The sequence below is a fragment of the Tinamus guttatus genome, unplaced genomic scaffold, assembly GCF_059628265.1.
Source record: "Tinamus guttatus ecotype Peru unplaced genomic scaffold, ASM5962826v1 Tinamus_guttatus_pri_ptg000287l, whole genome shotgun sequence".
Lineage (NCBI taxonomy): Eukaryota > Metazoa > Chordata > Aves > Tinamiformes > Tinamidae > Tinamus > Tinamus guttatus.
Window position 1 is genome coordinate 10904578 of NW_028288821.1, and position 12856 is coordinate 10917433.

General features: G+C 44.6%; 1 protein-coding gene across 1 annotated transcript in view; it reads right to left on the reverse strand.

Annotated features, from left to right (window-relative positions):
- Positions 1-12856, reverse strand: part of PCDH11X (protocadherin 11 X-linked) — a 389078-nt gene that overhangs the window by 224269 nt on the left and 151953 nt on the right. Inside the window, exon 4 of the mRNA XM_088527587.1 lies at positions 6543-6614. Coding sequence (XP_088383713.1) covers positions 6543-6614 — 72 coding nt within the window. The remainder of the gene's footprint in view (positions 1-6542; positions 6615-12856) is intronic.

A 12856-nucleotide genomic window follows, 5' to 3' on the forward strand; every position in this document is an offset into this window, starting at 1 on the left:
CTCCATCATATTTCAGACTGCCTTTTCTTCTGAGATGCATAAATACATCAGCCAGCAGCGGCAGTTTAAAGGCTGCTCGTGTTCCTGTGTACAGCACAGCCCTGCGTTGCAGCTTGCTGCTCTGTGAGGGACATCGAACTGGACACTGGAACACTGACACCTCTATGACTCATGTCTTGTTTATGTTTTCTGCTTGAAGATTTATGCTTGCAGAGCAAGCGTGTTACAGTCCAGTGCAACTTAATGATTTTGTTACTCAGTGCCTTCTCCTAAATAACAGCGCGTCTCCGCATCCTCGATGTCAGGAGGAATAGAGTCACGAGGAGAGCCTTGCTCGAGAGCCCACCACATTGCTGAGCACCTTGAAGGCCTCATGTGCATCTCCTGAAAGCCACCTCTAAATGCCAACAGGGCTTTCCAGCCTCTTACGGGATAAGAGAGGCAGGGATTGCCACGCTCCCTTTGGAGCTGCACACTCCAGGCCTGGCGCAACATCCTGGGGTGCCGGGAGCAAGAGGAGGACAAGGCCTAAGAGCAGGAACTGCTGGGGTCAGGCAGACAACATGGCCAGCACGGTGGACAAAGCAAAGAAAACGTTCTTCAGAGTCTGAGGGAACAGGTTAAAGGCACCGAGGACTGCAAACTAATCCCCGATTTTCCACTTGGCAGCTCTGATATTGGGTTCTGAATATCCGTGGCACCATCTGAGCTGGCTGAGCGCACGAGCAGCCGCCCCAGAGAGGCCAACGTAGAAGGGAGAAGTTTCTGCGGGGCCGACTGCCTGAAAAGGCACCACGGCAAACTGCATGGAAACTCTCTGCAGAGTTCTCATTAATTTTAATTAACTCATAACAGAATTGTAGCCTAGCTCAAATTGAATGTTTTAATCATAGAATTAAGACTGGTCTGAAAAACAGACAGATAAACCAAAAACTTTTTGGCTTTGTAACGGCCTCCCCTGCTGAAATTAATAGTAAATTCATTGCTCACAGAAGACCCTGATATCATGTGGGGTTTTTTGTTGTTTTCAGAGAGCCACTTTCAAGCAGTGTCAGCAGCTTCCAGTGCTCTTAAGCAATGGCAAAACTAGGTTTAAAAAACAAGCCCACAAACACACTGCACATTGAGAAGTTTTCATCCATGAATACCTTATCCGGCGCTTTAACTAAAGAGTAATCAACGTCACCAACAATCTCCTGGATCTAATGCAAAGTAGCAATATGGGAATAAGAAGAAAAAAACAAAAAGTAGAAGCAAATAACTGCAGTTGTTACTTTTGAGAAATAACTTTAAATTAGGCAACATATATTTACCCCAAAATTCACTCACAACCCTCCTCCTTTTTTACAATTTACATCAAATAAATCTTAATTCACAGCTGAATGAACCCAGAAATCACAGTCACTATATCCTGATGCCCCATTTTACACCTGGTACATTGGCATTTTTGTATTCCACATTAAATGCAATGATCAGGGGAAATTACCATTTCAGTCTCTAGATTGGAAATGGTTAGCACTCATTTTCCAGTTAATAAGTTGCCTTTCCATTAGCCAGTCTCTGCAGCTGAATCCTGATTTTCTGTCACATTATTAACGTGAGATGCTCTGCTGCTACCCGCGCTGTGCCCTGGGCCGTGGTGGAGGGAAAGCTCCAGGGCTCTGTTTGGTACCAGTGACGTTAAACCTCTACTGGGGTATCCCTTTTGGGGGTACCCCACTGTAATTATTTTCAGCATGTCAAAATGACGGAGTTTTTCCTCCCACATTTCTCAGTAAGATCTCATTTCATCCCAGCTGGTTCACACTGTAGACCGAAAGCACTGCTGCTTCTTGTTTGCTTCTTGTTTGCAAGGCCTCTGCTCGGAGGTGCAAAAGCAAGTCTTAAGACTGGACTGCTCAAAACCACTTCAAGAACATGTGTGGTTGAATCTAATTGCACTTAGAAGCCTAACTGCTTCTGTGTTGATTTGGATTTTTTTTTTCCTTCTTTCTTTTTTTTTTGAATTTACTAAGTCTGCTGTATCAGAGCTCAGGATTATAATTGAAGTTCTATTTAAATATGAAATATAGTTGAGGCATATGCAAATCTATGAAAGCACCAAATAGAACAGCATTACTTTGAGAGAACAGACTCTCTAAAACTAAATATAGGCAGGGTATACCTAGACTGCAGAAGTCTATTTAGGTGACTGATTTATGCTCAAGCTGAACACAGCGAGTCAGAAATAGAGCTTCCCTTCCCTGTGACTTGCACCGATTCAGGCGCCGACAGGCTGCCGCCGTGAGCTAACCAAGCAGAGCGCAACGGGGTTTGGGGAAGAATAAGTCACTTTTCACAAACTGCAGGAACAAAATGTGCAGCTCAACATCAGCACAGATTTCTCATTAATTACTCATCCTGAAATAATTAACCATGGAGGTCAGCAGATTTCCCTGCTGCAAAATATCCTATTGTTTCTAAGTTAAAATTAAAAATAGAAAAATCATTTCGACTTTAATGGTTGGGTAGAACATGAGAAGGACACAAGACATACTGCCAAATATATCACTGTCCAGCAAGCTGGGGTCTCAAACAGCTTCACCCACGGGTGCGAGGGGCAGCAATGCCCGTGGCCAGGCAGCAGTGGCAATGGGAGCCCTTCTCCTCTCCAAAGGAGGCAGAGAACAACAGGGCACCCATAAAACGGGGTGAGCTCCAACCTCAGCTAACACCAGACCGGCTCAATCAGCAGGAACGGGGAGACTCCTCTTTCCAAAAGCTCCTTTTCCTGCTCACGGAAGGGGGAGCCCAGCTGCAGATGAGGGTGCAAACCGATGAAGCCGGCGCGCGGCTGCGCGGGCGCTCACAAGGCAGTTACAGCCAACCAGAATCACACAACTTGATTTACTTTACAAAAACTGATTAGTAGAACCCCCTGTGGACTTCTTAACTATACTGTGGAGGGATATAAGATTAGTGTAGCAATTCCCATCATCAAACGTATTTACTGTTAAAATATTGGATTAGTGATGTTGTTATCCACTGTTCCAAGATTATAAAAAGTGATTCTTTAAAATTGAGCAGAAAAAATACTGCACTCTATCATTTGTAATTAGGTTGCAGTCTGAGTGTTTTTGCCTTTCCATAAAAAGTAATTGCTTCAAAAAAAAAAATTCTACTGCACACAAACAAAAGCACCCCAAAACTATAAAAGTAAAGGAGGAAACAAATAACTTGCCTCTTTTGCTCCTGTGAGAGAAATGGTTTTGCGCTTAGTCTGCATCTTATTGCTCCTGTCACACTCATTAGTAACACCAGGTGGTAATAAACACCTTCTGGTGCTGGTTATTTGATGCAACAGGTGAATTCCCATCACCTCAGGTTAAGGAGTCTAAATCCCTGGGTCTTTAACCCTTGCAAGGAGCAATGAGAAGAAGACAGAAACCTTCAGGACTGCTGTTCTTTGTGTGTGCAGTGTTGACTACACATTGTGAATGTTTGTGAGAGAGGAAGAGTGTTAGGAAAGGACTCCTGAATTCATTAATTTCCTGAAATTAATGTGTTCATTAAAGCTATTATGCTTGATTTAGGCCAGGAGAATTGGCTTAACTATACTTTTGTAGCCATTAATTTAAGTGAGCAAGTGAAAGCTGCTAGAATTAATAAGTAAATAAAAAGCTACAGCTCTACCACTACCACCTTTTCTCATTTTTGCTGTCAAAAGTCTTTAGGAATCACTTGCTTACAGTATTTAGATTCTGCATAGATAACAGAATAAAAAAAAGGTTTAAATTATATAAGTATTCTGCAATTGAGTAGTGGAACTTTTACTGTATTTGTCATACTGGCAAAATTGCCTGTTTGCCACTGCTGTAGTTTTATGCTTGTTACCTTCTTATTCCTAATGTTGGTAAAGTTCTTTTTTTTTTTTTTTTTTTTTTTTCTTGCTACATTTACCCTCCCAGCAATTTGGGACAAGAAAATAATTTTGTTCCGAATCAGAATAATCTGGATCAATATTATTTCAGGGCCTTAGCATAAAAAAAATCGCAATTAAAAGTGGTGGCAACAAATGTCAAAAATTTAAGCAATCACAGATTAGTTCGACTTCAAATTGTCCTGTGTCGAAGTGACCATAAAAATAGAGCCTATAAATAGGACTCTTACCCGCAGTAGCTCTGAACAGCCTTGACAGGGTTTATCAGCTAAATGTTTAATCAGGCAAAGCAGGAAAAACACCCACCATAACCACAGAAATGGATGGTATTTTAACATTTAAATAAAGCTTGTAAACCAATGACAAGTCTATTTGGGCAGCTACTACCACACATGTTCTTTATCCAGAAAAGTCATGTCCCAGATTTATCAGCCAGAGATCACAGAGAACGAGTGTCTCATACTTTATTTTCCAGACAGTAACATCAGTTTCTGTTCACCGACTTCCCGTAAAGGGACACAGAAAACTGCAAGTTAAAAGGCACAGACAAGAAAAACGATTCCCACTTTGGCAATGTCCTATATCTTTAATTTATTAGAGATATTTATTTCTTTAGATAATTAAATACAGCTAAAAAAAGAGGGGAAAAAAAAAGAATAAAAATTAGCCTGATGGAGCACTGGAATTCTTTCTTTTCCCTAACAGTCCAGTTTCACATTTGTCTTGGCTACTTCTGTGAGATGAAACCGAACAGGTCCGAGCAACCCGGAGTGCGGCAGAACGTGACGCCTCCAGCTCCTTCCCTCCTGCCTCACCTAAAGCGGCAGCTCTTCTTCCTGCAGCTAAAGTGTGAAATTGCCCAGCTCCTGACACGTGGCAGCTCCTCACCAAATAGATAGGAGGGGGCAGTCGTGGTCCTTCTTGCTTCTCTGCCTGCTTGGCCCTCAGCACAGACACTCTGCTCACAGCTGCTTTTTTTCACTCTGTTGATAAAATTGTATCCCCAAGCACCTCTGAACACTGAGCATGCAGTAAGGAGCCCAGGAAGATGTGATGACTTTTTAAATTATTACAAGCAGAGGAAGGGGCGAGTGTCTCCCTTTAGGAAAGAACCAAAAAAACACTCTCTCATATAAATGGCGCTTTCCTGTAAACAGAAGTTGTTTTTACTGGAACTGGAACGGTTTGTTCCTGTGGATTTTAAATATATTCCTGCTCCTTTTAGAGTTGGGAACCATTTGCTTTATGAGCACCATTTGGATCATTTGCCTGTTGCTCATAAAATAGACAAAGCCTTTATCCATGCCATGAATTTTTACTCACTTTATACAAAATATCTAAGGAGGGATTTGCAGGAGCCAGAATTACATCCATGGAAGAATTAACAACTAATTTAATTTTCTGCTACAATAATGGCTCCAGCAGCTTTTGATTTTGTTGATTACATTTCCTCTCACCACAAAACAAAAAAGCATATGGGCGTTAGCTTCTTTTTGTGTATTTTTTTTAAAGCAATAGTTCTCTTCTCCCATACACTGCCCCCCCCCAAAAAAAAAATGAAAAAATGAAAAAATGTTGCATATTTTAGCTCGTGTAGCTATAACTTAAAGCAGTGGCAAACACAGCTGTCAAAACAATACCTGTATGTGTGACCACAGTGAAGAACTCACCTTTTAAGAGCTACCTGCAACTCTATCAAATTGTAATCAGCTCCATAGATTTTACCCCCAAAAGCCTGCACAGTCAGCATCACAACTCATAAAATGCACCGAGGTATTGATGCAGTTAGCAATACTTGAGATGTGCCCTTTTTATTTCTGCTTCTAAATGCGTGTACTGCATTTGCCACATAATTTCAGAGCTAACAGGCCTCTAAAATAGGTGTGAGCTCCAGGATTTCCATGCACTTTGTTTTTAAGGCTGTAGACTAATGAATCAGGGGAACCCTGGCTCGGGCTGGGCGCCCAGTCCTGTCACCGCTGAGCTGCCCCCTCGGCCTCCCCCGCTCCTCCCTGCCCTCTGCAGTGGCTGATTTGCTCAGGCAAATACACAAATGCAAAGCACATCTAAAACCTGTTGTGCTAAGGAAGGTAAATCCTGCCCGTAAGTCTCTCCGTTTCGTTCTTTGCATGACTAAGTTTTGCTTCCTTTTCAAATAGATTTGGATACTGTAATAGGTGGATTCTTCAGACTGTCCTTCAAGGTAAAACACCCTACAAACTTAATTTCTACACCAGAAAGTGTTCCTGATTTCTTGTCACTCCACTCAGAAATAGCCTTGTTTTAAGTTTCTTGTTTGCCAAAGATTCTGACCTGAGTGAGTGGCATATGTTAAAAACAGAGCAATATAACAATGCAAATTTTTGCAAAATCCTAAGCAAGCAAGCAGCAGAAAGTGAGGTAAAGATAATGCTGGCATTTCTATATTGGAAAAAAGCTGAGCTGGATCCTGAGAGTTTAACTGAAGGAATGGTACAAATGATCCTGATAGCCAAGCGCTGGGCCGGATCGTAGCGGCCCACGCAGCTACACGTCCCTGCTTCCTCGGCCCCGGTTACTCGAGTGAGCTCCGGCTCGCAGCGGTGCTCCCTCGAGCAGCGGCGCGCGCGCCGGGCCAGCCTACCTGCGGCTGCGTCCACGGCTCCAGGGGGGCTTCCTTCAGCGGCGTCTGCGGCCTTCCCATCTCCTTCGTGTGCTTTGAGGAGAGAGAAGAGCACGCGTCAGGTTACCCACTGCGACCGCGTTCAGCATCAACTTCCCTTGTGGGAATAACACACTGCTCATTCACAAAACTCATACAAAATCAGCATAACAAATCATGACTGCACTCCTTTCAGGTAGGCTGCAGGTCTGGTATTTTTGCAGCCCATCTTCATCGTGTAGCTTTCTCTTGGAAGCAGGGCAGGCAGAGGCTGCCTGACTGACCGTGCTGAACAGCGCTCTAGCGTCAACTCTTCTCAGAGCTGCTGCCAGCCGCTTACAGCAGCGTTTGCACAAAGGTAACAGCAAGCTTCACGTTCCCCAGTTCTTTAATACCACCCCAGCACCTTGCAACGCGGGAACAAGCAGAGTCCCTAAAGAAGGTCCTCTGCCCAAAAAGATGCTATTTAGGGGCCAGCTTTTATAATAAACTCCCTCTTCCTCCTGAAATACAGTATCTCTAGCACACCCTTTGGATAAGGCCTTTGACAACATGCAACGTAAACAGCATCTTACCCAGGACCCAGACCAGAGTCATCTAAATGCCATAAAGACAGCAAGGACTGACAAGGAGAAGTAGAGATACATTGTATGTAATAATTATGATCATTTAATAGGAAACATTTTTAAAATTACAGAGTTTGTGGGCAGCTTCAGTTAGCATAGAACATTCGCAGGGCGTACTTCAAAGAAAGAAGAAAACTTATTAACTGGCTATTTTGTTTGGCAGTTTCGATTGCTTGTAATAATACATTAGAGGCAATCATTCTTACCATTTTTCGTGATGTTATATTTTGGAGTAGCAACTGAACATGATTCAATCTTGAAATAACAAATGCATTTTCAAGAGAAAGTAACCACAGATTTAGTGAATGCTAAATAGAGTTAAAATAAATGTACCTTGAATGAGAAGGCAGCATTTTTCATGTGCAAATATATTCTACCTTATAGTCTACCTTTAAATGTACTAATCAAGTATCAAAGAGACCCAAACCCATACTGACCATTATTAAACATTTCAATTGTGGTGCCACGACACCGTAACAATTCCATATGACATATCCTGCTATGAACATTAAAACGAAATCACACTGTTTCTGTAGGAATAGTTTTCCTTGGGACTCTGCGTTTTTTGTATCACATTAGCTTGATGAATAACATTTTTTGTGCATCCAGGAAAAGGGAGAAGTAAATGTAGGCGTTCATGAAGAAAAGGGCCACAAAAGTACATTTAGGAGATACACCGCTGTATGCTCTTGAGTGACAACTGAAGACAGCACTCCAAAGCTTATGAAGAGCTATCACCAAGCACAGCCAGGTAAATATTCTAAATATTACAGATCAGCACCCACAATCTTATTACCCTGATGGGGTAAACGCCAAAACAAGCAAAGTACTTTAAGGCTGTTGAAAAACAAAACAGAAGATTTGTAGTGAATCATACTGGCCTGCTACAAAGGTAATAGGCTTCCTCCTACTGAACTTACTGAGACAAAGCAAGAAATGAACGAAACTTTAAATGTGTGTGTATGGGGGCATCTGGAAGCTCTTGTACGCGGTCCAGAGAAATCAGCAACCATCAAAACACAATATTTTCCTCCAAAATTTCCTGTCCTTGCTTAAGGCCTTTTTGACCAGAGTTAATTTTCCAAGAGCCACTAAAATACAGAATTTGCTCCAGTTGACAGATTTTGAAGCTCATTTTCAACCTGGCCAGGCTTCATCTTTTTCTAGGATAGTGATACAAAAGGACATCCGGGTAAAGAAAAAGGAAGCAAAGATACTATATGTTATTCACACTTGTGGCAATAACACCATTAGACATCCGAAGTGAAGAATGAAGTCACAGTATGAACCGGATACCTGTAAATACAGACCTAATGCATCTGCCAGAAAGCCCACCTCACAGCACATCATCCCAGAACCATCGCAGAGCGCGCAGCTGTGACCACACGCAGAGCAGCCTAAAACTACCCGGCCGCAGAGCTGTTAGCTGGCCGTGTCTCTGCCGCACGGCCACCCCGCACGCTGCGGGGCTCCACGCTGCGCGCCTGGCGCGGGGTGACACCTGCTGCTGCAGCAACCGGGCTGCCCACAGACCAAGCGCTGATCTGCAGCTTGCTGGGGCACCCGCACAGGTTCTTCACGGGCTGTGTAAGTAGTGCTCATTCAAAACACAAAAAATAATTAATTAATTAACTAAACCAGAACAAACCAGAAAAGCGGGAATGATAAGCAATGTTTCAGTGAGCTTCCTCCTGCACAGATAAAGAAACACTTGATAAAAATAGTTATTATTTTTTGGAAGCCTCTCTCCTACCATTTTGCTTGGAGTATCTTCCTACAGCCTTCTGTAGTTTCTAGGAATACTCAAAAATAAACCTTCAATAGCAGTATGTCCACAGTCTTTTGTTTATGTTCCTTCTACTTCTCATTTTGACATTTGGGCTTCACACATAGGAGAAAATTACATTCCTAATGAGATAAAGATGGAATGATTTCAACCTGGATATTACATTACGGTCCCAGCAGAGCCCTCAGAGCTCCCCAGCTCTTGCACACGCACATGTGACAGCTCCTCGCACGGGCTCGGGGGGCTCCCAGAATAAATCAGTGTCTCTGCACGCCTGACCCAAGTGCTCTCATGTCTGTGACCAGCCAGGCGCCCTCCCACACGCTCCTGTGGTTCCCACCCCTCATCCAGCAGCTCCCATTGCAGTATCACCCTCAGCCTGGGAAAAGCAACAGCCCACGGGACAATCCACAGCGCGACCATACCATGCGCGCACCCGGTCACCGGGAGCTTTGGCTCCTCTCATATCCCCATCCCAGGTCATGCCATCATCCTTCCCCACTTGTCTTCCTCCCTGCCACGCTTGTCCTGCTCTTTTCTACGTCGCCTTTAAAAATCTCCTTCCCGAGCCGGCTTACAGCCGTGGGTCCACGCAATGCAGCTTTGATGCAAAGCCAAGGTGGCAGGTCGCTTCTGCCACGGAAGGCAAGGCGCAGGGAAAGATTGGAGCTGACACCGATTTGGGGCGTTGAGGGAGACTCGTTCTGTTCTACATCAGTACTTGTCACCCTGCGTAGCTGCCCTGGTACGGGCACGGCCACAGGCAACAAAGACAGGAAACCACAGAGGCTTTTATTGGCTTTAACAGGTTTCCTTTATCTTCATAAACCTCCTGCCCACTGGGAAATGCGCTGTTCCCAGCAACTCTTCCCCATGGCAGCCAGTCCCCTCTGTCCACGGCTCGTCCTCTTCTCAGGTATTTTCAGCAAGACAGAAGTCTCGGCCTGTGGGGCCGTCATAGAGCCAGGCCCATCAGTCTCCAACCTAGCAGCTAGGAACTGCCCCCATCAATTTGCCAGCAGTCAATACAGCCCAGCATATGGGCCAGGGAGTAAAGATATCGTGCACAAAATATTTTATTGATACTTGGAATTTTCTGTCTGGTTGGAGCAGCAAAGCAAAGCTTTAATATTTAATCAAAGTAGTTATTAAATCTTACTTAAGGAAAAACAAAAAGAAATTCATCATGAATATTTCTTGTTGTTTATTAGGAACAGTAAGTTAATAAACATATAATTACTTATGACAACTTGACAGGCAATATCTTCCAAACATATGCCAAATATATATTATAAATATCTGCAAGAGGAAATAGACTCCAAAAGGTTATGAGAGTCGTCATTTCAAGACAGACTTCATCTCTATCTTCAAGAGGCCACAGCAGTGGTCTTCCTTCTGCAATAAAAGGTGAAATCTCTAGAGCATTAAAGACGATTCAAACTAATTTTACAATAACCATACGTGCACACAGGATCTCCCCATCCCCAAGGCATCCTTGCCCTCCACATTCAGTCCCAGGTGTCTGCACAGGTTAGGAGGATCCCTAACAAGGTGCTGCTGATTTGTCTGTCTTGTTTTCCCTAACAGATTCAGCCCCGGGATCCTAGGATCCTGCCTGCCAGTGCCGGCCTAGGTGAAAGAGAGGGATGTGAGGATGGAGGGAGAGGAGGCCCGTTGAGCAGGATATCTCCCCGGCCTCCGTGTATCAGCCCCCTTGGCCTCCCGCTCTCTGAGCTGCGGCCGGAGCCTCACTCTGATTCATGACCCACAGTTCCAAAATAATCTTAGTAATAGCTTGTGACTTAACACATGGATATGACTATTTTTTTAATTATTGCTATTAAATAAGGCTACTGGTTTTCTTTCAGTTCTTCCTCAAGCACCACTGCTGGCTGCACACAGGATTAATTCTCACTCTCCAACTTTTTATTCTGATGCTAAATACTAGGTATTTAACTATTTAATGAGTAACCATTTTTCTTTTATCCCACTTATTGATATTTGGATTTTTTCCCTCCCAAATCCTGGATTTGGGAGTTAAAAAATATGGAAAAACTATGACATGACAATTCTGGTTTATGTATTTTGCTTTCTGGAAAAGCCCTAAGATTATCTAGATGGATACTACCACCATGCTAATGGTTATTGATTGTTGTGAGAAGCAGAAGCAGACTGAAATTCAAAGATAATATGATGCATTTTTCTCTGGTGCCTTGCAAAATTGCTACAGCAGCATTGTCTGACTCCCAGCATTTCACTTCAGCTCTTTACAGGAAAGGGGGAAAACAAAAGAGCTTTATGAAATTGTCTTTTGAGTTTAGCATTGTGTTGCTTGAAGTGAGATTTAGGAAGCAAACAACAGAAGATATTTTGTAAGCAGTATATTAACTACATTACATTAAGAATGTCTTGTCAGGATTATCACATGTTTGGCGACGGCTCTGGTCTTTTGTAGGTGTGTTTGCTATATACTCCCAAAATGTCTATACTGCATTTTTTTAAACAGAAACTGCAGAGTCCACTGCTTTTCTGTTCCACATCTTAATCAAGAAGCCACGTGCACTAATTTCACTGCCCACAGAGACCATCTTAATCATGACACCGAGGGAGAAAGGCTGTAAGCCTGGGAAGGAGCTTATCTCCATTAACGATGTCTCTTCCTTGCCTCTAAGTTGATTTCAGGTAATTGGATTCCTGTAGTCCTCTCTTGCCGGTCCCTAAGACTCTTCATGGCAAAGGCAAACAGAAAAAAGACACAAGGTTACTTTAAGTGAAAAAAGTATAATTTAATGTGACAGATTGCTAGAAGAAATTAATTTGTTCCATATTTCTAAGCTTTATATAAATATGAAAATAAATCTGCATGGCTTAGGAGGAAATACACAGGAAAACCATAGGACAGCTGAAGTCAAAGCGTTGGTAACGATTTGTGTGGGAGTGTTTCTGTTCTGTGTTTAAGAAACATTTCGTCTGCCCTGTACCAAAAAACAAGCAGACAAGTCGGGAGATGGAGGTATCGGCCAGGATCCCACAGCCTCGTCCCTGGAAGGCACTGGTGATCCCTTTCCTTTCTTTTCCTTTCCCTTCCCATTCTTTCCTGCCGCGGCAGCGGTCACAGCCTACGTGACCGCTCCACTGCCCGGCCCTAACAACCGCCCTCCCTTTCTGGAGGTACGAGAGCGCCTCGCGCCGTCGCCTCGCGCCCTCCCGCTGATTCCTCGTCTCAGAAGCCACAATTGAGCCCAGCAAGTCTCCAGCGGCGCTGCCAACAGGCAGCCGGTGTCTTGCAATTACCTCCTCCCAGGCAAGGAACAAGCGACGGGCCGCGCATACGGGCAGCCTGCCCCGCTACGGGCATGGCCTCCAGAGCGCCCGCAGGCCCCGTAGCTCCAGAGCAACCACCTGCCCTCATTGCCCCCATCGCCCACAGCCCCCGTCGCCACAGAGCCCCCATCGCCCACAGTCCCCGTCGTTCCAGAGCCCCCATCGCCCCCAGCCCCTCTCGCCACAGAGCCCCCATCGTTCCAGAGCCCCCATCGCCCCCAGCCCCTGTCGCCACAGAGCCCCCATCGTTCCAGAGCCCCCATCGCCCACAGTCCCCGTCATTCCAGAGCCCCCATCGCCCCCAGCCCCTGTCGCCACAGAGCCCCCATCGTTCCAGAGCCCCCGTCGCTCACAGCCCCCGTCGCTCCACAGCCCCCGTCGCCCAGAGCTGCCGCCGAGGGCAGCGGGGAGGGGGCGCGGGGCTGGAGGCGCTAGGAAAGCTCCGGGGTTTAACAAAGCCTGACATGAGATTTGCCAGATGGTTCTGTACCGGATTGTAAAACTTTAAACTAATCTTCATTTAAGAGTTTTAAGGGCTGTATCCCTCTTATAAAGCCTCT